We start from the raw sequence: 26,472 nt of genomic DNA, 5'->3' as shown, positions 1-26,472 counted from the left end.
CGTGAAGATCTTATCACTCGGAAAAGATGGAACCCCATTTGGGGAGTCTAAAGATAAGATGAGCAGCAGTGTGTTGGACAGTGTGAAGCCTATTCAATAGGTTATCTGAAATGTCAGCACACAAGGCATTGGCATAGTCTGGATGTGAGTTTACAAAAGAGCCAAACACAGAGGCATGATCATGTCTAGGAATAAAGTGGAGCGTTCGACTGAGTAGGCCAAGATAGAAGAAAGGAAGTCTGACTACATCATTTATCTGACACTTAAGTGACAGATTAGATTGCCAAATTACCCTAAGGTTCTTCACATTACTTTAAAAAGGGGTGGGTAGCCCGAAGAGAGCAGGAGGGAGGGGGTACTGCTGATGATCAGTTAGTAGGGGTTTAGGTCCAAGCAACATGACTTCCATCTTAGATGGATTGAGCTGGAGACCTTTAAGTGTCATCTATTGGCAAACCCCACAAAGGCATTCAACTACAGGAGAAATAACCCTTAGTGGAACCTGAAATGTGTACATATACCTGAGTACCGTCTGCATAGGAATAACACTTTAACTGACATTTCTAAAGGATGCTCATTAAAGATTGAAGGTACATGTCAAAAAGAAGAGGCAATAAAGGTGAACTCTGAGGAATTCCACAACCTACCACAATAGGGTATGACACAAAAAGGGGCCAAGCATAACCATTTGGCATCGGTTTGTGAAGGATCTCCTAAAGCCTGCTGAAGTACGATCGGACATCTCCTTCAGGGTGTCCTAATGTGAGAGGAGAATGGCATGGTCCACTGAGTCAAAGGCCGACGTAAGGTACAGCATGACCAGTAAAGACAGGCGGCCATCACCAGCATGTGCACGGATGTCATTCCATAGCACAACCAAGGAAGATTCAGTCCAATGCTTAGGACAGATGCCTGATCGAATATTATAGAAATCATATTTTGAAAGTGAACAGCAGAATATCAATTGCCAGAGCTGCACCAATCGGGATACATCCCGGCTCCTGTACTGAAGCAGACAAGACCCCCCACCCCCACTTTCCAGATATATAGCTCACAGATGAACCTCTTCCTATACCTTGAACATGCCGAACTTCCATTTTAGCAATACTCTATTTTCACATGTAATGATGAAAAGAAAAACAATAACTATTAAAACCAAAAGACAACATAAAGTCAGTCTGAGACCTGTGCTTTGTTGCTGCTTGCAATACTGGTTGTAATCCCAAGTGGGTCGGCTCTGCCTTTCGGCTTTCAAAGGTTGATAAACTGAGCACCATGTATTGCTTATTTTTACAGTACTGAAAGCAGACTCAGCATTTCATCCTGCACCTATTAAACTGGATGTTATAACAGTACCGAGGAGCGGGAGGATGTCAGCACTGAGTGAACATCAAGATATTGTTGCCTCTTGGATGTTTGCTGCATGGAAGCCTTTCTGGATACCTTCGACCCTCTTTGACATTTGACAGCAAAGGCCATGGCAGCTCACTGACCCTATCCATCTCAAGAAAGACCTAAGGTTGCAACAGAAGGGGATGCGGATCTGCTTTGTTGACAATTAAAGCACTTTCTATATGTAGTTTCCCGTGCATTGCTTTTGACGTCTTTTATTTGACACCTGCCTTTTTGTTCTAAGTAGGGTCACGAGGCTTGGTGTACGTATTTCATATTTACATGAAGATACAAACATATGTGGACCTTTCATTAGAATAACATGCAGATGGCACGTAAGTATATTTAGAAATTGACATTTCAATATCTGTATGTTGTGAAGGCGTCTGCCTGAAGGGTGTCAGATCTGGCTAGCTCAGCTGCCTCTGCCAGAATCATCTATGTGCAATGGCTTCGGGATTATTTTTGTATATTTTCCTGAAAGTGCTCGTAGTTGGAGCACCATGTTAATGTACTTCTGATCAGATTAACGCGTCCTCCTTTGAGACCGGACGTGCCCACTGATGTTGCATTCACGCACTTGCGCCGGAACCAAATGCAAATGTGCAGTTTGCAAGGTGCTAAAATAAAGGCCACCTTGCAATCTTCGATCAGCAGTCCAATTCCCCAGTCAGGGCTCCATGCAGGTCCAATGGAAATGGCGGCAGGGCATCCCCTTTACTAGTGGCAAGGGGAGGCAACCCCATTACTAGAGCTCACATGTGGCGGCGAGCATCTGACGAATAGCAGCCCGCTGACACGCTGGAGAACTTCTGATAGATGCTACACAGTACACCACTCTCATAAACAGTCGGGCTGTACGTGGGGTGCGAGCTGTATCGAAGCGTATGACGGCTGTATCTGGCATAGACATGGCCAGAACCTGGCATAGACAGGACATTGCTAGCTGTAGATTGGCACATTTTGGTATCTGAGGTTGCACCAGGCATATTATGGCAGTACCTGGGGTGCGAACTGTACCTATGCATTTGATGGCTGTACCTGGCATAGACAGGGCCAGAACCTGGGATAGACAAGACATAGCCAGCTGGTTGCACCAGGCATATTATGGCAGTACCTGGGGTGCGAGCTGTACCTATGCATATAGTGGCTGTACCTGGCATAGACAGGGTCAGAACCTGGCATAGACAGGACATAGCTAGCTGTAGATTGACACACCTTGGTATCCGAGGGTGCACCAGGACTTATTATGGCAGTACATGGGGTGCGAGCTGTACCTAAGCATATGCTGGCTGTACCTGGCATAGACAGAGTCAGAACCTGGCATAGACAGGACATAGCTAGCTGTAGATTGGCACAATTTGGTATCTGAGGTTGCACCAGGCATATTATGGCAGTACCTGGGGTGCGAACTGTACCTATGCATTTGATGGCTGTACCTGACATAGACAGGGCCAGAACCTGGCATAGACAGGACATAGCCAGCTGGTTGCACCAGGCATATTATGGCAGTACCTGGGGTGCGAGCTGTACCTACGCATTTGATGGCTGTACCTGGCATAGACAGGGCCGTAACCTGGCATAGACAGGCGATAGATAGCTGTAGATTGGCACACCTTGGTATCCGAGGTTGCACCAGGCATAGTATGGCAGTACCTGGGGTGCGAGCTGTATCTAAGCATATGACAGGTGTACCTGGCATAGGCAGGGCCAGAACCTGTCACAGACATGATATAGCTAGCTATAGATTGAAGCGCATGGGTATCCGAGGTTGCACAAGGCATATTATGGTAGTACATGGGCATGTGAAGCTGTTCCTGGACATAGCATATGCCTGCTCTAGCTGAGCATAGTAGGCGGCAAGTTCAGTTGCCTAAAACGTGACCTATTGACTTTGTCAAGCGTTGTTCATTTATCAGGTTAACTTCCTGATCCGTAAACAATTCTCGTCTTCCTCATTCATTTGGTGCTTTTGTTATTAAAATGGTAAACATATAAATAGCAGGGACGTGCTTGCGGTTTCACAAAATGTATTTTGCAGACTATTCTTAAAGTGTTTCCAACAATTTGTTACCATAATTAAATGAGCCTACATTTCCCAGTAACTAGATTAGGTTACAATTACCATAAAGCTCAAAATAGTCTTTGATGGTGAGCTATTTGGAAGATAGTGGGTTTTATTTGACTTGAGAGAGAGGCTCACTTACATGATGGCATCTGACAATTGCTTACCAGTTACTGGAACAAGCATGTATTATGAAAACATATCCATGGAAAACCCGTGTATTTCCCCATCTGGCGTTTCATTTGGCGAGCTCTCTTTTTTCACGTGAACATGGCTCACTGTGTAGTTTGGAACTGAACAGGGATCCAAGCACAATTAGACATTGGTACAAGCGAACGTCTTAAACATACTTATTTTCCTCTAGCAGAAAACTTCTCTCGGATTTTATCAATGATAATAAATGGATGCAGTAATGTCACATTTTGACATAGTGCCTCCTGCAAGATTGCCCCTGCTTCTAACCACTGTAATACAAGGTGCTACTATTACTTAACTTAATAGTGCTCAATGTTCTGACCTTATACAAATGATAGAGGAATGGCCTAATTGTCCCTGTCAAGATTTAATCTTGTGACTACATGTAACATCTACCTCAGGGCTCTGAAGCCAGCGCTAAACTCGCAGAATCTTACTTTGACGAAGCCTATTGCAGTGTATTAGATGTTTCGGATCACAGTTACACATTAATAAGGACATAGATGGCTTAATAAACCTACATATCACGCGTTGTGTACAGAAATAATGAAAATGCTGATAATGGCAATAATGATTGATAATTCTGATGACGATACCGAGTTCAAGAACACTATGTAGTGGCATAAAGACTCTCTGGAGATATACAGCACTAAATATGAGATTTTTTTCAAACCAATTTGTCTGGAAAATATTCCGAAGGCATCAGGTTTTCTATTTATACAGGTGTTTTATTCTGCAAGAACTGTTCCAAAGGAGGTCACTAGTGTTCCTGAACTTAAGCCCAGAGTGTGCCCAAATCATTGACCTTGGCATGTGAACTCACTAATTGTGCAATGTTCCCATATCTGCATGCACAGCAAAGAGGTCTACAGTTGTCATAAGGGGACATTCTAGGCACTATTTAAAACATTAGGGGCTGGATCACCCCAAAAGTCTTTTTTTGCTTGTGGTAAATTAGATGGGGTGCAAATGTTGCACCATGCCATATAACATGTATGTTTCAATGCTCTAGCAAAACAAAAAAGGTGATGGCTGGAAGGTTTTGAATTAATCATAACTACGGGCACAGCTCTGGGCAACTCTCCAGACGATCGTTTTTCAGCCTGCCAACCCATTACAGAAGGGGAAAACCATATGCAAATCAGGCTTGGTCCTACCTCAAAAGGGGCATTCCAGCCCAAAATGCTAGGTCACATCCCTTCTGCACGAGACCACTAGCATCCCCAGACAGGTTTCAGCCTTGATGGGCGTCATCAGTGAGGAGTAGCTTGGGTCTCTAGGCCTCGCAGACTCGGGACCCACGTCTGGGCTTACCCGTCCCAATCGGGGTGACTTCAGCAAAACATAAAGGGAATGGCTGGAAGGTTTTGAATTAATCATAACTATGGGCATATCTGTAACGCTCACCTGACTCCCACGGAGGCGCTGGCCTGGTTTGGATTGCTGTGGCCTCTTCTAGGGTGATGCGCAGGACTCGGAAGATGGAATGGACCGGACCCCCAAATCTGGCTGGTCTGGCTCGTAGAAATATCCTTCTGTGTGTTAAAAGGGAGTATTAACATTCTGTGGGATAATGCGTAGGCCTCCCACTCCCCTTCTCACCCTCCACGAAACCCTTCTGCGATTCCCTGTGAAGTCTCACCCTAGGGTTTGAAAGGACGAGCTCTCCATCCTGCTTCTGATGCAGGGGCGCGTTGTTATCCAGTTACTTCACTGGATCTCGGATTGGTGAGAGTTCAAGTTCGCTTGACTTTTCCGGTAAGGTATCGTAAGAATTCTGTTGCAAGTTCAAGCTTTAAATAACCATTGTCTGTTTTCTCTATTTCAGGTGCTGAATGAAGATTCCGAGTTAGGGAATGGAACCGTCGAAGGAAAATTCTGGTGAGTTTTTGATGAGTGGTTCCTCTAGTGTTCTTGCATTAATGCACTAATGCTTGTGTCTTTTTCCCCTTAGGGGCCGGGGTTCGGAAATGCAGAAGATACGGCGCCGACCCGAAGTGAGAAGAGATGTCCCAATAAATATCAGGTAAGTCTTTGATGAGCGTTCCGCTAATGTCCTTGCATTCGCTCACTAATGCTAATGTCTTTTTCCCCTTAGGCGCCGGGGTTCGGAAATGCAGAAGAAACGGCGCCGACCCGAAGTGAAGAGGGATTGACGCAACAGGTAAATCTTATGGTGGAAATTAAGCCTTTCTTATTCTCTTCCCTAGCTCACCTTTGTTCTTGTCTTTTTCTCCTTTAGGCGCTGAAATGCGGCGGAAGATCCAGATGGTCGCTGATGGGCAAGAAGGCGCCTAGTAAAGGTGAGTGGAATGCTGCGCTGCAGTGAGCTATGCAATGTGCTTTTAAAAATGAATGTCTTCCCTTTAGGATCGTCGGCGAGATGACTCTGGAATGCGGATTAAGCAGGTAATGTCTCTTCTTTCTCCTGTTCTCCTCTCTTCTCCCTTTACAGGTGTTCCAGGATGCTGTTGGGCGTGGCTGGAGTCCGGATGCAGGAGCAGATACGGTTAGCGTCCAGCTGCTAGGTGCAGAACAACGCGAAGCGTGAGTTGCTGCTTGGGCGTGACTTAAATAGCCTTCAAAGTAGTTCCAGGTATGTATTCTTCCTCTAAGGTATGTATTCTTCCTCCGGCCACACCCGTGTGGTAAAGTAGTCCCATAGGTAAAATAGTCCCATTCAGGCCTCTAGGTGGCCTGGATGTTGCAGCACGGTCTGCATCAGGTAAGTTCACACCAAGCACTTCTTAACACAAAGTCATCCTTTATGAGCCTGGCGCCTATGGCGCCTGGACTGTTGTCCAACATGAGCCTGGCGCCAAAGGCGCCAGGACTGAGTCCAAAGGGCCCCTACCTGGGGCCGCTGGGACTTCCCTCGGGAACATGATGTCTGCCTCTGGGGTTGCTGGGCCCAGTCTGGCTCCTTGGGGGTAGGCATCATGACAATATCTCTGGGCAACCCTCCAGACCATCGTTTTTCAGCCTGCCAACCTATTACAGAAGGGGAAAAACCATATGTAAATCAGGCGTGGTCCTACCCCAAAAGGGGCAGTCCAGCCCGAATTGCTAGGTCACATCCCTTGCTCACTGTTTTTAGAGAGGCACAGCTCCACCTTACTGACAAAGCACAACCAGGCCAAAACACATGTCTGGGGTTGCTGTTGCTACTCTTGCTCAGAAGACAATTGCCTGGCATTTCGGTGCTGGACTGCCCTTGGGTGGGACAAAGACTGATATGTAGTGGATATTTCTCTTCTATGAAAGGATGGTGAGCTAAAGAATCTGGTTGAGACTCAAACCCGGGATATAGGCCGGTAGAGAGAAACTCCCAGAAGCCCCCGTAATTATGCATAATAAGTATCTTTGTGTTTTCACCCTAAGTTACTAGGGTATTCCAGACGTGGAACCCTTTCTCACTGCTCTGAGAGAGGCACTGCTTTGCTTCTCTGATTAGGCACAACCAGGACAAAACACGTGTCTGGGGTTGCTGTTGGTACTCTTGTTCAGAAGAAAATTGCCTGTCATTTTGGTGCCGGACTGCCCTTGGGCAGGAAAAAGACTGATATGTAGTGAAAATCTCTCTTCTGTGAAAGGATGATGAGCTAAAGAATCTGGTTGAGAATCAAACCCGGGATATAGGCCAGTAGAGAGAAACTCCCAGAGCCCCCCTTACTTATGTTTCAATGCTCTTACTTTGCACAGATTTACTTCTCTGGATCTCAATTCAGATTAGACGCACACCAAAGCCACCAATCACCCCACCACTACATCCCAGGTGGCAGAAGAGTGACAGGGGTCACACTGTGGACAGAGATTTTGTCTAGGAGCATGTTCAAGATTAAGGGACTGATTCATGTAATTGTTTGCACTGCTGAAATGTGGCTTTGTACTGCTGGACTTTGCACTGTTGACACAAACCATGATTCATGGAACTGTGCAAAGTGTATTGGTGATATTTTGGTTCCATGTTCTTTCATCGTCAGCCTTTATAACGACAGCCTTTTAAACGGGGAAAAAAAATTATGAAAACGTTCACTTCTTTTTTTTTTTTTGGGGCCAGGGATTTCCACTCCCCAAACACCCCCACCAGTGTATTGCTTATTTATGATAATGAATTAAACATCTTCAATATTATTCTTCAATTTTTTACAAGTTTAAATTGTGTACCTCATTTTAACAATATAGGCCATCAAACAGTCTCCTTCGGACTCATTGTTGACGCTTCAATCAACATTCCAACCCATGAGTAATTAGGAGGAATTGGCTGGCTTTTTAGGATAGCAACAAATGTTAAACATCAGAGAAAATTCACATACAATACTTTTTTTGTGGAGAATATAAACTTGCTATTTGTTATCATTCTGGGCATTAGACTGGATGTTGCTATTTAGGCGGTTGGTGGCTTCGCCCGAGCGACTGGGGGCTGTGAGTATGGGACAGCACGCAGGTATTCCTGTAGCAAGTCCACCCTTCTTTGCTTTTGAATTTTCCTGGATGGAAGAATGCTCTCCCCACTTTCATTAGCCCACCCCTACAGTGCCCAGTAGAATTCAAGAGCAACTTAAGCTGAGTGCTCTCTTAAATGGCTCGCCCAGGCCACAGGTGCCTTGCTAAGGGTCCGATGTAATGTGTGCACTGACCCGGATCAGAATGTGACCCATCAATCACGCGTGAGACAATTTTGTGGGAGAATGTGGGCTAATTTGATGACTTAACGCACTGTGCAGCTGGTAGTTTTGTCCAATGTTTTAACCAATGTGCATTAAATTGCACCATTTACCACACCTTTGAATTTTCAGCTCATTACTGTTTCTCTAGCCTTCCTACGACCTTTTTTGTTGAAAGCTCTCCTTTCTGTCAATACAACAGTTCAGAACCTCCTGTAAGTATATACATGCAAGAGAGACATTTGTGAGCATTTGTTTTGTAGATATTTCACATTTTAATTACTAGAGGTAAAACCTAACAACTATTTCATATCTTTTGAAAAAACATTTGTTAAGCTTGAATAATTGTTGAAGTTCTCCTGTTGGATCTTTCCTTTGCATAGAATTTCACTGTGAGCCAGTCACTTCACATTTTGAAGTTCCTGTCTCGGGAGGATAGCTCATGGGCAATGTGCTTGCCTTGGAAGTAAGAGGACGTGAGCAATAAAGTTTCAATCCACGGGTCACGCTTAGAAACCTCTGGGTATTAAGTGTGTTACAAATAACCAATTATAAATTATTATATAAATTGGATTTCAAGGAACTTACGCATACTCCGGCCACTCCTTCTTCTACTTCCACTGCTCTCAGTAGCTACCATATACTCCGGCCACTCCTTCTTCTACTTCCACTGCTCTCAGTAGCTACCACATACTCCGGCCACTCCTTCTTCTACTTCCACTGCTCTCAGTAGCTACCACATACTCCGGCCACTCCTTCTTCTACTTCCACTGCTCTCAGTAGCTACCACATACTCCGGCCACTCCTTCTTCTACTTCCACTGCTCTCAGTAGCTACCACATACTCCGGCCACTCCTTCTTCTACTTCCACTGCTCTCAGTAGCTACCACATACTCCGCCCACTCCTTCTTCTACTTCCACTGCTCTCAGTAGCTACCACATACTCTGGCCCCTCCTTCTTCTGCGCTTCCGTCTCGGCGGACCTGACACTCTTTGCAATGCAGTCAAATAAGCAAGAACACCATGAAGTCTCTGAGATCCTTACAGGCAAAGCTTAATAAGCAGTTCACTCCAGGAAGGGCGCATCTCAACCCATGTGGAAGAACTGGTTGTACCTTAAATGCTTGCCTGAGCACAGACGTGCACACGGATGCTCCCTGAAAATCAACACTGCAGATGAATGAGGTTGGCAAATGGTTCTCGGCTTCTCAAAATCTTTCAAATCCACCATACATACTTGAGCACACTTGTTTTTTTAATGAATCCAGGATCAATAGCCAATTCTTTATATAGCAAGCTATTCCAGTTACTGGGATATCCTTAATGAAGAGCGAACACTTCGATGGATTTGTTTTCCTTCCCAAGAAAGTGTTCGAGATGTTCTGCTCTTCTTGGCTGTTGATTGCCTTTCTGTAACCAAACATGCATTAGGATCAGCTCACGGTGCAGCCTCTTCTAATGTACACAGATGCCCATGTTAATATCATTGGTTCAAAGTTTTCTTTATTTTTTAACTGATTTTAAAAAATCCACCTTATTTCACTCCTTTGTAGATTGCAACAGTAATCCGGGTCTGGACCACGCTAGGAACAGTCAATGTGGTTGCCATGACTCCACTAGCCAATAGGTGCCATGCAATGCTAGAGGCTGACTTTTGGAAGGCTTTACCACTGAGGCCTTGCCTTTCTAGTTCCAAAGATTTTAGCATGAACCTTGATTTTCTAGCAGCAAGTAACTTATGAAATTGGCATCCTTCACAAACCCAAGTCGCCTTCATGTGTAGATATAGCGTCTCTGTTTTTTATTTATTTTATTGTGCGTTTGAAAGGCGCTTACACATGAAAAAACTGTGTTTAAAAGTGGCAATATAAGCTACTATCTATCTTCTCCTTGGAAGAAGGTCTCAGTAGACGTATTTCATTTTTCAATCATCATTCTGACTTCATCAAAGCTCTAAACTTCCCTCAGTGTTTTGGCTAGCTGCTTGAGCAGCACTTGAGGCCATCAATCAGAGATACTCTCAAGCATAAATTGCATAATTTGCACAATGTCTGAAAAGTCAGTTGAACCTAATTATCACGCTTCATATTTATCAAAGCAGCTCAAATCACAGTTTAGTCATTTTATATGTGCTCGCTTAATCATATGGCTCATGTTACTTTTAAGGGATAGAAAAAAAATGATTATGTACAATTTCAAAAGTAAAACATTAGGCGATTTACTTCGGACAGGGCCCATACTGTGTTATGTTGCACAGTGTTAGTACTAGGGAAAAATTGCCCCAGTGCAAGAATTGTACCTATCAATGCATGTTTGCACCAGGAATGACCTGGGAATTGACTCTGCAGAATGTTGCCCACCTTATAACGTCAGTAATAATCATATTTGAAAGATATCCGCCTATCCTACCTAAAGGTATTTTCCACAGTGTTTCAGATGCAAAGTTTGCTAGATGTTAAATTAAGTGTTGTCGCGTGCTGGAAGGACTGGAACATCATTCTACACGGCAAATGGAGCTCGAGGAGAAATTTGAAATCTGTAAGTTTGATGAATAACATCTCAAGGGGATCTTTACATCGACGAAGAGCTCGCCGCTCACACACAGCTCATCATTTTTAAACATACTCTCCATCTCCTCGTAAAGCATCACATGATGGCCACACATCGTTGAATCGGATGCCAAGGCGTATGTGACCATTGGATAGAGAGCGTTCCTCTTGACATTACGAAAGGAAGCCGGATCAAAAAGCAACAGCATTCGTTTGAGAAAGGAGTATATTCAATTCGCCTGAGGACCACTGCAGCCGTGTAGTCTATCCTCGCACGATGGGTTGGACCACCTGTGCAGCATGCTTGGATATCGATTTACTTTGTCTCTTTGAAGAAAGCCTCCTCCTCAGAGGCTCAATAGTGTTCTTTGGCGAAAGCAAAATAGATTGATCGGTCTCGGCAGGTGGTTTTGTTTTGCAATCATTCCTTGTAGTCGTGCTGGGCAGTGGGATTGTCTTTGAGAAAAGTAATACCCTGTCTTTAATGAATACCGAAGTAAACAGTTATATCAGAGGTGTGGGGGAAGGGGAACTCACTCAGAATTGGACAATTAGAAAAGAAAACATCTTATGCTAGCTTCGTCAAGAATACCTTTCAAAGAATATTTACGAATCTATAATGGTCAAATAAAATACAAACAGGCCAGTGACCTTTCTATATATGACTGTTTTGCAGTCGTTGTTGGGAATAGTTGAAGTTTTAAATTTGTTGGTTAAGATATTATTTATAGTAAGGATGCATTGCAATGCTGAATCTTTCAGATGCATTATATATCTAATTGCTATTAATAAATGAAAGGTTTGTTTGACCAAAGTATACACATCAGGTATTGCATGTATGTTGACTAGCACCCATTTGCATCATGCATATACCGTCCGGGATGTGATCTGGATCCTGAGGACCATGAGGATGACCACGTCAGGCCTTCTTTCTTCAGCGTCAGTGAGTAGCACCTATGCCTGTGAGAGACCTTGCCCGAGACAGGTGAAACAAGTGACGCAGCAGCACTTTAGTTTCATGAGTGATAGTGGAAAGGATATCTTGTACATAGGTCGGCAATGCCCTTACTTTATACAGAAACCAGCGTTGATACTGTTGCATTGGGTACATAGAAGACCCATACCTGGAGGCCTTGCATTCAATGCATCCAGCATTAATGTTATGATGTGTGTAACTCGATAAACAGAACCAAGTTTGCTGAGTATAATACTATGTAGCACGGACATAATCTGTGGGATGGGAAATGGCCTTAAAAAGCCCTAAAAACAGGTGTTTTTTTCAAATCCAACGTCCGCGAGAGTTGAGGGTTGATGAGGATGGAATGGGATATGGACTTTAAAAGCCCTAAAACAGGTGATGTGATGTTCACGAACACCCGGGATGTTCAGGGGCATTTATGCCTATTTCTGCATTACAGGGTTGGTGAAAAGCAGTTTTAGATGGCTTATAACTTTGGCACTGATCAATCAAACTGCATGCAATTTTGGAATGTCATTCCAGACCTGTCTCTTGTTCTGCATAAATGTGGTGCCATTTGACAAATCCGGATACAAGTTTGCAGAAACGATTTTAAACCTAGATATGAATGTTTTTCCAAAGTTTGGTGGGATTTTGTCAAGAGGGGGTACAATTAGAGGGGAGTCTCAACATTTGTAGATGGCTTATAACTTTGTGGCCGTTTGACGATTGTGAAGAAAAGTTTTCAGAAAGATTAAAGACCCAACCTTGAATGGTTGTGCAAAGTCTGAATAGATTTTGTCAAATGGGGGCTAAGTTATATGACTATTTTATGTTCTTTCATTTTGCCACTTTTCAAAAAATAAAACATGGACAGATTTGCAGCAAACTTGTGCAAGGAGCACTGGCAAGGACCTGAAAGCATGGTTTTTCAAATGTGTCTGTGTTTTATTTTTTGAAAAGTGTCATAATGTAGGTCCACAAAAATGATATACCTTTGGTGACTGAGGTATAACCTTAGGTCATGGGCAGTGGCCAGATTGTCCGGGCCATGGCCTATATGACCCGGGACAAGCTGGCTACTGGCCATGACCATGAGGGACTAGCAATGGGGTTAAAGTGGGCATGGACACCAGGGACCAGATATATGGTCAAGTCTTTTGAAATTCGGACAGGTTTGAATGGAAAAAGAAAATTCTGCTTGTGGGTACAGGTTGAAATGCTGGATGGGATTGCAGAAAATATGCACGAGGAGGTTCAGCAAGAACTTCAAAGCATGGTTTTGCAAATATGTCCTGTATTTTGTTTTTGTGAAAGTGTGAAAATGTAAGTACATAACATAGTGAAATAACATTGGTGTCTGGGCAATGGGCCTGGCCGTCAGCAAGTAGCCATGTGTTCTGTAATTTGCTTTTTGGAGCATCCGGCATGGGCAAAGCGGTAGCTTTGAATGGGAACAAATATTCTGCTTGCGGTTACAGCCTGCAGTGGTGGACTAGATTACAACAGACTTGCACGAAGAGCATTAGCAAGGACCTAAAAGCATGTTTTTGGAAATATGTCTTGTGTTTTATTTTTCCATAGTGTAAGAATGTAAGTAGACAAACTAGTGATATACATTTGGTGTCCGGGTAGGGGGCCTGCCCGTCGGCAAACACAAATGTGTACTCTCATTTGCTTATTGGGGAATGCGACATGGCCGAAGCCCTTGCCCCATGGATTTGGAGACTGGGCATGGTTGCAAGCCATGAGCACTGGCAATGGTTACATTACACGGGTATAGTGGACACTGAGCTAGGATGCAGGGTAGGTCCAGTGAATAATAGGGGCGGTTTGGTTGGGCTGGAGTTATGGAAGACCCATATGCCGTAGGCAGTAGAACAGTGATATGCATCCCCAGCATGCACTGCTGATAACGACAGACATAAGTATTTCTGGGGGGTTTCGGTTTTACTTGTAACCATAACGTCCCTTTAACAAAGTTTTGTCATAGGTATTTATTAGTTGCAACTTAACCATAACGTCTCTTTAACAATGTTTTTTCAGTGACGTTCATAGGTTTTTATTGGTGCAACTTAACCACAATGTTCTTTTAACATTTTTTCATTGAATATATATATATATATATATATATATATATATTTCCTGTAACTGAACTGCACCAACAGACATCGAACATTGGAAAACAATGATAAAAGGCTTTGGTCCCAACTGTAAATTGAGACACAAAACACGCATTGGGAAAGCTCCATGTTGTTGCTTGATGGAGTTCAGATTTGCTCGTAATTGATAACAAGCCACATAAGATGGCGCCAGCTTTTAAAGGTTTCCTTAAACACCCTTTGTTGAAAGAAGTCCTAACCTTAGTTTTAAGATCTGAAAACTAGCTGCATTTATAGCAATGATTATTTTCAGATCTTTAAACCAGGCAAGATTGAGGGATATCTATTGTGTTGCCTGTGCATGGCAGTTGCCTCCAATTTATGGTGGCTTTCACATTGCATGAAACGCCAGACAACGTGTACACGAGAATTTAGGAGCATTGTGTGAATTCATACTGAGTGTCCAAGAGAAAGCCACATAGACGGGGTAAGAACTCGCTTAAATACACGTCTTTGCCCATGCACAGGCCAGGCAGGTGCCAGCTGCTCATTTGATTCCATATTTTCAAAGTTCCTTGCTGTAGGTTCAATTGCTGATTCTCATTAATACCACTTATTTGCTGCACCAACTGCGCAATCATTGCTCGCACTGAAAGCAAGTGTGTGTACATAAATGAAATGTTGTTTCCCATCAAGAGTCAGAAAGCCAGGACCTCCTGAAATATGATGTAAAGTGTTGGGCCAGGAGGGTGCTTGTCTAAGGAGATACTTATCTCCCAAAAGGTATATTTCTGATGATTTTGGGGCTGTCATCGAAAAGAGAGGGCATCGAAATATCAAGGACCCCATAGGATCAGATGGACTACAAAGAGAGCGCACCCAGTGCTGTTCCACACTAAGTAAGGGAGATGAAAACTATGTCTGGGCGCGTTTGAGTTAGGGAAAAGCGGGGGCAGCTTCCTTGATCTTGGGCTATAAGGTTCTTCTACCCAACAGAGACTCTCCGGGGAAAATGGGGGATCACTGAAGTCTGTTACCCGATGAACACCAATGACTAGAGGACTGAGGATGAAATGCGTGTAGACGGAATGCTTGATCACAGTTCCTGCATTTAGTGAAACTGACTTCATCTTGAAGATGTTTGGGGATATGACTGACAACTAGAACAGATGTTAGCTACCAATATTCCTAAAATACTAGGAAACATTGTGGAGATAGGCTCACATTTCCAAGCTGTTATATATTGCTTTGTAGCAATAGGAATCTGTGAATAGTCCCACTCAGATTCTCTCATGGAAAAAGTGGGTTCCAATGTCTATCTGATCAAATATGATGACTGAAAGATTTCCTGAAATGCTTCTATTATTTATTATCGAACAGCTGCCCAAGAAATAAGACAGCATGTGCCGATATGTATGCATGCAATGTTTTAGTATAGCTCGCCAGCAACAGAGCGCTGTGCAAATGTGACAGTCGTTTGGGACCGTCCCCCATAATGACTTAAGCCTGAGAGGTGCAGATGCACAGCTGTGTGGGAGTCCTTCAAACAGTGACATGGTGGCCTTTGGCCAGCTTTGCATTGCTCTGATGCAAGGAGTGAAACAGCATCTAAACTTTGTACAGCCATATTTCTTTTTCCTGCAGGGTGGGCATTCACAGTAGAAAACGAGACAGTTTACGAAGCGCCACCTCACAATGTGTGTGGACTCCGCGGTCAAACCCTTGCATGCTGCTAGTGGACCCTGTTTTGTGAGTGTGAATACTTTACTGGGAGGACCAGCTTGATTACGTTGCCCTGGGTCATTGACTCCGATGGAGAAGCATGTTCCTTTGTGGGACACGAGGAATGACATTGTTCTGCTGTTCCTGCAGTGGCCAAGTCCTAGTGCTATAGAGAAATCCTTTGAAAAACGCACCTCTTTTACATATCCCTTTGTGGCTAAGGAGAATTTCTGCACCTTCTGTCACACCTGGAGAATGTCTTCGGACTATGCGATTCCATTAATTCCTAGACTATTCAAAAGAGAAGTGTATTACATCTAGGGTCCTGTGCATTCTGTATAGAGCTCTGCACAATGCTGGCCCTCCTTTCCTATGCTGAATGCACACTCCATGTCCTCCAAAGAGACCACTCAGATCCTGCACGAGCAACGTCCCAGGGTCCCTTGGCTCAGACAAGCGTACAATCAATGTGGGCACCTCATAGCCCAAAGAGACCACTCATATCCTGCACAAGCAACTACCTATGGTACCCTGGCTCAGACAAGCCTGCGATTAATATGACACCATATACCGCAAAGGAGGACTGAGATGTAGCACAAGCAACAGTGCGCATGGCCCCTAGGCTCAGAAAAACCTACAATCAATATTAGTTAATGAATCTTGTATACATGCTTCATGCCGGGGAACATGATTCAAACCTGTGTTGCTCTCCATTGTCTTGCTTCCAACATGAACATTTTTCCCCTGAGCTATCCCCCCCCCAATATATGTAATGCAGACAACATGGGGAGCAATCAGATACAGCACGAGCAACTACCCACAGTCATTTAGCTCCAAAAAGCTCATGATAAATGCAGACACCATTTACCCCCTAGAGACCACTCAGACCGAGCACGAGCAACTGCCCATGGTCACTTGGCTGAAACAAGCAGGAATGAAAGGCTGGCAACCCTGCTCTGGGATTCTCGTGCACAACTCTTGAGAAGCATTAAAGCCCAGTTTCTCTTTCATTAACAGTGTTGTAAATGGACACAATTTACTCAGGAGGATGAGTGGCATGATCAGAGTGTGTGGGGAGGGGGGGGGGGCTGAGCCAGGCTGAACAGTGGCTCGTCTCCTCATGCAACTCAATCAAATGCAGCTGTGTTGCACCTGCAAGAGGGATAACTCCTCGTGATTTGCATAAAAACAAAGAGCATGTTGGGAACATGAGAAAAATCACAGCATTTTATATTTGAAAGCCTTCTGACCAAGGAATGCAAACGACGCTCTCCGCTTTCTTCCTGGTTCTTGTTTGTGCTACATGGGAGCTGAAGCGCTGGGAGGAAACTTCAGGAACGGGGCAGAAGGTAAGTTCATTTGAATTTGAGCAAGTACCCTTGTATGCTTGTGTTGTGTGTAATGTGTGAGTGTATGATGATGGGTGCGTCTGTGAATGAGCGAGTCCAGGCTGTGTGGGAATGTTGTGTCAATGTGTTTGTGCATGTGTTTGTGCTGGTCCGGGGAGATGATTTTGGTGGGTGGGAGAGGGAAGGGGGTTTGTGCAACGACTACATTTTAAAAATGCCTTTGTTGCATAACCCCCCTCCACTCGGGCCAAAATCATCTCCCCATGCGAGGCACTGGAGGGCCCAGGGGGGTTCTTTTGGTAAACATCTATGATAGAAGCCTAGTAAAAATACCACGCCTACCCCTGGGCCACCCAGTGCCTTGCATACACACATAACCACTTTGATTGTGTGTGTGAGGCACCGGGGGGGGGCGACACGGGGTAGGCATGGCATATTCATACTGGGCATCTATGATAGATGCCTAGTAAAAATACCATGCCTACCCCTGGGCCACCTAGTGCCTTGCATACACACATAGCCACTTTGATTGTGTGTGTGAGGCACCGGGGGGCCATGGGGTAGGCATGGCATATTCATACTGGGCATATATGATAGATGCCTAGTATAACATACCCTGCCTGCTCCCTGGGCTCCCAGCGCTGCTCATACACACATAATCACATTGAGCTGTGTGTGCGTGAGGTACTGGGGGCCCAGATGGGAGGCATATCATGCTTGCCCCCTAGGGTCCCCAGCACTTCACAGCACACTTAATCACATTGATTGTGTGCATGTGAGGCGCTTGGGGGGCACAGGGGGAAGGCATGACATTTTTTACTTGCATATATGATAGGTGCCTAGTATAAAATAGCATGCCTGCCCCCCTAGGGCCCTAGCGCCTTGCATGCACACATAATTGATTATCTGATCTGCGCATGTGAGTTGCTGCAGGGCAGGGGGAAGGCATGCCCTATTTAATGGGTATCTGTGAAAGAGGACCAGTAAAAACTGCCATCCCTGCACCCTGGCCCCCAGCGCCTCACACACACATACTTGCTTATGCGTTCCTTTGAGGCACTGGGGGACCCAAGGGGCAGGCATGGCAGTTTTTACTGAGCATCTATGCCCAGTAAAATTGCTGTGAAAGTCCAATGGGACCCCAGTGCCTTGCACACATAATCTTCCCCCTCCTCCCCCCAGCACTTCATACACACATAATGACATTCATAATAAATGTGGCTATGTGTGTGTGCGAAGTGCTGCTGGGAGTCTCTGCTGGGAGTCTAGGGGGCAGGAATGGCATTTTGATAGTGGGCATCTATGATTAAGCAAGCATGATAAGTGCTACTGAATGGCTAGACTTGCATTTTGATGCAGCCAGTCTATCAATTCCTTACTGTGGCATGACATTTTGTATTGGCAACTTTGATAAAGCAAGCATGTTAAATGTTATTATGTGGCTAGACTGGCATTTTGATGCAGCCAGTTTGGACATGTTTTCATATTGTGGCATGACATTTTTAATGGTAAAGCCAACTGGAGTATGTTCTTATGTGGGGATACTGCTATATATTGGTGGAACAAGCATGGATATGTGTTCTTATAGTATCATTACTGGCATTACCCACAAAGCAAACGTGAGTATGTTCTTATATGGGAATGCTGTAAAGGCTGGCATATATTGGTGCAGACAGCATGGACATGTATGGAAATGTATGGGCACATCCAGGCTGAAAATTGTTTTTATTTTGGCATATATTGGTGCTAAAGGTATCAAGAAAATGTTTTGGCAAAATGCTCCTGTGCACTGTTGGGGACCTGTATCTATTCGATTTTTTACCCTACAAAACCAATTCCAAACTGTGTGGTTATTTACTCAAATTTTCAAAAAAGTGTGCTGTAAAATGCAACATTGTAACACATTCTTTTAAAAAAACGTTCTTCCCTCGAGCACCCCTTTGTTGGTTTGGGCTCCCTCGCCACGCTTGGTCCCGATGGCATGTTTGGGGGATATATTTACGGCCATCCAATTAAAAAATTTACCAGCCGCCACTTCTCTTACGAAGTGATTTTTAATGGTGGGAACAGATTATGCTGTTTTTGAGTTTCGGGTTTTACTTCAGCAATTCTAAGGCCACTGGACCTATTCTGAACTATCTTTTGTAACCCCCTCGCTTCAGAATTTCACTCCGATATCGTTTCATTTTCCCTCCCTTTTGTAGAATACTATTCTTCATTTTGCACCCCGTGCTACTCTTCCATATGTAGGCCGTTTGTAGCATTTACTGCCAGTGTATATTTTGAATCTGCTATAAAATCTGCATAATCTTCGTCTCTGTGTTCCCAAAAATTCCATAAATAAGAAATACAAATTTGTAAGTGTAAATTTCCCCTACCAGTACTGTTAATTACTGGGGTTGAGAATTAAGCAAATTGTAAGCCATATTCTGAACACTACTGCTGTTGTTAACGTGGGCAAACCTTTCCTATTTCACAGAGAGGGAGAGAGCAGCATTTTTCGGGGCCAGTGATTTCCCGCTTTCCCAGCCATGGCTCTCGGGAGATGAGCATAAAGCCACCTGCAGACACTCACTCATTACCCTAGTCTCTGATGATGGGCACAAGGCCACTGCAGACCAAGGCCACGGCCGCAGATCCAGTGGAGTAACTTTTCTGAAAATGTTGGGGGGTGGGGGTAGGGGACATGACATCTACATGAAAGGGGCCCCTGCCAAATGAGTGGGACAAAATGGTGTGCCACAGATGTTCCCTTGTCCTCCCTCACCCCTACAATTACGCCCATGCTCAGGTCAAACCTGGATCCTGGTGCATAACACTTGCAATTTTAAGAATGGGGGAGGGGTGGGAAGAAGAAATGGAGCAAAAATATAGGTAAAACCGATCAGCCACGAGGGGATAAAAGAAATTATAAATCCACCTGTGGCAAATGGAGTGCTGAAGAAATAGGTCACTGAAAATAATGTACTGCCACAGGGTATTTTACAAACATTTTATATGTTTTAATTAACAGAGTTGTAATTAGCAGATCTCATTTTCATCCCAACATAGCGGGATCTCAATTAATGGTGTTTTTTCACGAAATGGCAATTCTCATGAAGTAGTCATTTATTTATTTCATTTTATTTCTTTGCATTTTTAAAGTGCTCACACAGCCCGGGGGCATCGAGGCGCTGTTACAGGAATATGTTTCTTAGTTGTGTATTTATGACGTGCTTAATACCCAGAGGTTTCTAAGCGCAGACCCGGGGATCGGACCTGTGTTGCTTAGTGTCGTCTTGGTTCCAAGGCGAGCCCGTTGCCGCTGAGCTATCCTCCCGTGTCATGCGCCATGCCCATCAGAATAGTGTGCATTAGGCGCATTGCTTACTAAGGAAAGCTTTCCCACGTGGAGAGAAGACACACAGTATTGACCTCATACATCTGACAAATTTAACATAACTTAGCTGCAAGCTATAATTAGATTTTGAAAAATGTATGCATTATTGATAATGTGAATATTTTCAGTGCACATTTTAGCTTAGTATCCATCTCCTAAAAGAAATATCACCCAGCTAAATATTCTCTTATTGTGCAGAGGCTCACACACCCATTACATTGGGAATCTTTCACGGGCTTGGCCAAATTGTCCTTGAATTACTCAAATCTGATGCTAATGAAAAAAACAAACGACCTATACTTCCAAAAATAGTGCGCTATTTATGTATTAACTAAGTAACATTCATATGTGTTTACCAATAGAATGTACATGCTCCTTGCATATATCCTTTATTACAAAGGTTCATATTCATAATTTAAAAAAGATAGAAGCTAATATTGGCCCTACAATTAGGCATACAAAGCTGCCACTATTGGTTAAAATCGTGCACAGCTTAAATCAACACTGTTATCACGATTATATCGCAGTGTTCAAGAAATCCTGGCCAAATTATATTGTACAGCTCAAACTTCCAATGCAATTAGTGTTTCACAACCCTTCTCTAGAAGAGGTGTCTAGATGTCCCGACATGTTTCATTCCCCTAGGTAAACGAGGGGCCTTCTTCAGGTGTAGGCAGATAAACAGAGGTGTACATTAAACATGTGATTGTCATAATTACAACAGGATAAAGCAGAACAAACTGTGTTAAGCATATCCAAATTAAATTGGTTTTGACTGATACGTGAGTTATCTTGTTCTGTCAGTGCAACACAGCTGTCTGCTGGCCACCACAAAGTCCTAGCTCCCCAGTTTGAGAAAATGATATCATGAGATCCAACCAGGGGCGTTGATAGGAGGGGTGGGGCTGTTGGGGGTATAGCCCCATTTGGTTGTAGGCCTCAATAGAAGCTCAGGGGCTACAACTAAAAGGCTAGCTAGTCCCGAGTGCTGACAATCACATTAGGGTAGCACCAGATCGTTTCCAGAGCTAGCAACACCCCTGGATTCAACAAAGCAAAAAAGCTGACTAGACGGGTGACATCACTTTCTTTTGAGTGTCTATAGTTGTCTTGCCATAATGTGTTCCAGGAGTACAAATGGTCGCTAACAATAAGACGAGTCATTGTCGTGGCGATTTTGATTCCTTTGGGTATTGCTGTAGTGACATGAATCATTGGTCAAAGAGCAAGTCCACAGCCCACTCAGAGATAGCACAAGTTCGTTCCAGACATTGGTTCCAAATTGAGGATCATGATAACTTTCTAGGCAATGCCGGTAGTGCAGCAATTTCAGGCTTACTGCTGCAACCTTTCAACAGAAATGGATGATATTTTGGAAGTATAATGTGCACAAAACATCTAACATTGCTTGTATGTGCGCCCACGCTGCTACGCCCTGCTCTCTCAGATATTGCAACAATCTGCGATTGATAGTTTATTCTTGCATCTGTGTACCTAACTGAAGATAGCCTTGAAGCGAACACTGTAAAACAAGCGTCTGCATCTTCAGAAGTTTTGGACTACAACTCCCATGATTCCACCGAGTTGGCTAAGCTGTCTAGGCCTGATGGGAGTAGTAGTCCGAAGCCAAAGGCGAGCCAACAATTGCATACTTGTAAACGATTCTAAGTTTGGAATACATTTTGGAATTTGGCCTTCAGGACAGAATCAATATGCGTTGAATACATTTTACACACTGTAAGTGCATTTAATTGTTATTTTATAAACAGTATCTAAATACACACCAATCATAACCTGTGTCCTTAAAGGAGATTGCAGAATTCGTTCTATTGAGCACATGGTGCCAGAGAGATCCACACATTCGGAAGATTGTGTGAGGAGGTGGGACACCAAAGGATCGCCATCAGCCCCTCTTTACAATTGACTAACATGGGAAGCAAAGCCATGGAATGTGGGTGAACCTTGCCCCCACCCATCCGGTGTGGCTCATCAAACCACAGATTATTGCCATTTTTCAGAAGTGGTGTCCATGTGTCCGTTTTCATTCATGCTGAAGCTGGAATGCATCTTTGCATTGTCAGCAGGTTATAAATCACTACACAACGTGCCTTCCACACCCTACAAACCAACAGCTAAATAAATAAATGAACTTGTAGGTCAACGTTTTCCTTTTCTACGTATGGTCGGCCATGAGTGCTTCATGCAATCCTCTGTCTTGGCCTCCTACCTTTCGCCGCTCCTCTGCCGCCTCCAGCTTCTTCTGGATCTCCTCCAGGGAGAGGTCTTTCTTCTTTGGGGAGGCCAGGGTTCGAGGGGCTTCCGAGACAGGTGATGGTGGCTTTAGAATCAGTTCAAAGGCCTGGCCTGAGGCTCGTTTGTTGAGCTGTTTCACTTCCATATCTGATGAATGAAGGTTTGAAATAACACATGTAATATTTCATATCGTAGGACATACATGCCTAAGAGGTAATGTAACAATAACAGTTTTCATAGGAGAGGAAGACATGGTCATGAATGCGCTTCCATTGAGATCACATTAGTCTTATTATACACGATAGAAAATGTGGAATGAAACATGTTGGCCGTTTTAACACCGCCCCATTTGATACTACACGTGGCTACATTGTAAAAGTATAGGGCATTGCCATGACCCAATAGGAGACACGGTATATGTACAAACATTCCACAACATGTGACTTTACATTCCGAATGTATAGTATGCTCTGGTCATACAAATAGGTACGTGTACACAATAGTGAGTAGCTGTCAACTTTGTTTTAAGTTGTGAATGTGTGCCTGAACATGTATGTTGTAAACAGTACCATGTAAGCCTCCAACTGCCTCTGCGTGGTGAAAGAACTGATTTATTTCCTTCCTTCCTTCCTTCCTTCCTTCCTTCCTTCCTTCCTTCCTTCCTTCCTTCCTTCCTTCCTTCCTTCCTTCCTTCCTTCCTTCCTTCCTTCCTTCCTTCCTTCCTTCCTTCCTTCCTTCCTTCCTTCCTTCCTTCCTTCCTTCCTTCCTTCCTTCCTTCCTTCCTTCCTTCCTTCCTTCCTCCCTTCCTTCCTTCCTTCCTTCCTCCCCCCTCCCTTCCTTCCTTCCTTCCTTCCTTCCTCCCTCCCTCCCTCCCTCCCTTCCTTCCTTCGTTCCTTCCTTCCTTCCTTCCTCTTTTTCTTTAATTTATTTAATTCCCTGACTCTTTTACACCCACCTAGCTCCTGCCACCTAAAATACCCAGTTTGTAGATGGCCAGTTATGTATGACCTTGGAGGTAAATGTCTCAACGATGCAGAGAGGCAATATTCTGGGGTGCTTTTATGTGTTTATATTTGATAGACCAAATATGCCCTCTCTAACTCTGCTGCCCAAGACACATTCCTGGGCGTGCATGGTTAAACGGTTGGCCCAGGCAGTATGAAATAGAACCTCTCTACACGTGGATGTCATTTCACGCAATGCCTTCTACGCCTGCAGCCTCAGTGTGCAGTGGGACTGCTATGAGTGAATGTATAATTCACTTTGTAAGCATTGATGCCAAATTGAAGATTGTTTTCTTCATGGACATGAAGACACACCAAAAGTGATTTACTTGCTAGTCTTGCGCTATACGAATACCCTATATTTGTAAAATAAAATTGAGAAACCCAGACACTAGGTTGGCATATTCGATTTTGAAATCTACAGTTACACAAGGACAAAATAGCAGCCCGAGTCACATGAGAGCAAGGTTTCACAGATGCAATAAAGGAAAGTTTTCCAAATCATTACCACCTTGGGTGGGGGGGGGGGGAGCAGTCAATAAGGTCCTTGGTTCGCGGGCTGACACTGCTGATCTCAGACCACGTTCCATAGAACCCGCAGGCTGCCTCCGCCTCCCTGGACCGCCATCTTCTCCCCATTCTCCATTCCCCTGTTCCCCCTTTTTTATTTTATATCCCAAACTCCCCTCCCCAGCCCGACTTACCTGATTGTGGTGGCATCACCGCCTGCCGCTGCTTCTCGCCATCTCCCTTTGCCGACCGCAATGGAAATGGAAGAGGGGCTCCATAAGTAGCCCCGCCATCCATCCATGTGGTGTTTTTTCTATGAATTAATGGGGTACCACGAGGAAAAAGATCTTGCTATCGGCACCCCAAATTACTGCTTTGGTAACCCGGGGTGCTAATGGCGCAAGTAACCCGTTCCATGTGCTATACCAAGGGGTAACATCCCGGTGCCCTCGTTAAACGCACTCGCTTCGCTCATGCTTTTAACTTGGACTGGCTTACTAACGGCATATTATATTGAAAAACATTTGAACAGCAAAAAGTGGGAGCCTGACTGTCATAAAAGAGCTGGAACATAAGCATACAGAGGGTGATGTAGCACACATGTGAAAGGGACAGAAGACTGCAGCTTTAGGTTCCCCGATAAAGATGTCAGTCAATGTGACAGTTCAATGGATATGTACACACATATATACATTGCACACTCTGATAGTATATCGCTCAGGAGGGACGATTGGCATGCACTGCCACAAAACGTGGCCCGAGCTACCAGATGACTATGACCCAAGACACCCCAGCAATTGACCGGCAAAAGTGAGAAGTACGCCCGGATAGAGGAGCCAAAATTCATGCAATGACACAATAACTGGTGAGGGAGAAAGAGCTTTACTGCTCCTGGACAAATATGGTGGCTACATATTTGACTTTGTAATTCACGATCGCTGTCAATGATTTTGTGTGATATAATTCATTAATAAGTCATATGAAACATTAAAGGTGGAATAACAAAAGGGATTTCCGAATAAAGTCAGTTTAAAAACAATTAGTTTAATAATATATAGGTGATTGTTTACTTACTTCTTTATTTTGATCATGGATCCCAGAGTGGAGTGAAAAATAAGTACTTTTTGGAGTATCAGTAAGTTCACATTTGTGGTGCGTGTTGTGTGTGGGTCTAGTGCTGGGATGCGAGAGAGCGTCATAATTCTGATCAAAATGTCTTTGACTGACTTTAATTCACTTTTGTGACAAGGGCATTTGATGGACAGTATTTAGGATTGTTGACCACTTCCACAACAAATACTTCAGCTACAATCCATGATTAGTAACCGTGCCCAAGACCTAATCTGTACCAGTAACTTTGCAACGCATAAGCAGGTCCAAGGCAGGGCTTTCAAAGCCTGGCTGCGTTTTTAATTGTCAGCCACGGAGAGTCCAACATAAGCACAACACACTTCAGCCACAATCATTCCATTCCATTTCCATTTTTTCTATTTTTAATATTGGTACAGCCCACCATACCCTACATTGGCTCCTTGACCCTAGGAAATGATGACCAGACACAGTGAATCTGTGGACGTGAGACCACCAACAACAAACCTACAGCCTGGGGCAACAGAGGCGTTGCTACGGGGGGCTAAGGGGTCTATAGCCCCTGGTCTTTTGGCTGTAGCCCCGAATAGAATCTCAGGAGCTACAGCCAAAAGGCTAGCTAGCCCCTGGTCCCATTCATTACGGCCTTCATCAACTCCTCCTTTTAAACATGTATTGTCCCGGACAACCTTAAGGACGCATGGGTGATCCCATTACTCAAAAAACCTTCCCTTGACCCAAGTATACCTACCAACTTCCGACCGATCACTACAGTACCGTTTTTGCTTAAGATACTGGACCGCGCAGCTTACATTCAGATACAAAACTACCTGGAATCCAACAATCTGCTAGGTCTACGACAATCCGGATTTCGGCCCAGACACTGGACCGAAACTGCTCTAATAGACCTAAAAACCCAGATCGAAGTATTGAAGGACAAGGGCAAATTAGCAATGCTATTACTCCTCGACCTCTCCGCCGCATTTGATTTGGTCAACCACCAGATCCTTTGCCGGCACCTCCACTCTGCTGCCAACTTCTCCTCCTCCGCTGCTGCATGGATCAAATCCATTTTGAGCAACAGATCCATGAGGGTCTTTGCACCATCCGCAGCTGCGGACCCCTCCCCTATACACTGCGGCGTACCTCAGGGTTCTTGCGTGTCACCTACACTTTACAACATCTTTATGAAACCACTCTTTGATGTGCTTGACTATCTGGGTGTCTCCTACACTAAC

At 44.2% G+C, this 26,472-nt stretch overlaps 1 protein-coding gene across 1 annotated transcript in view; it reads right to left on the bottom strand.

Annotated features, from left to right (window-relative positions):
- Positions 1 to 26,472, bottom strand: part of STMN2 (stathmin 2) — a 165,752-nt gene that overhangs the window by 46,639 nt on the left and 92,641 nt on the right. Inside the window, exon 3 of the mRNA XM_069621246.1 lies at positions 22,606 to 22,778. Within this exon, the coding sequence (XP_069477347.1) occupies positions 22,606 to 22,778 (173 nt within the window). The remainder of the gene's footprint in view (positions 1 to 22,605; positions 22,779 to 26,472) is intronic.

Source organism: Ambystoma mexicanum, chromosome 5q (genome assembly GCF_040938575.1).
Source record: "Ambystoma mexicanum isolate Mex_15411 chromosome 5q, UKY_AmexF1_1, whole genome shotgun sequence".
NCBI lineage: Eukaryota > Metazoa > Chordata > Amphibia > Caudata > Ambystomatidae > Ambystoma > Ambystoma mexicanum.
The sequence above is the reverse complement of the archived record's forward strand: the minus strand, read 5'-3'. Positions and strand labels throughout refer to the sequence as shown.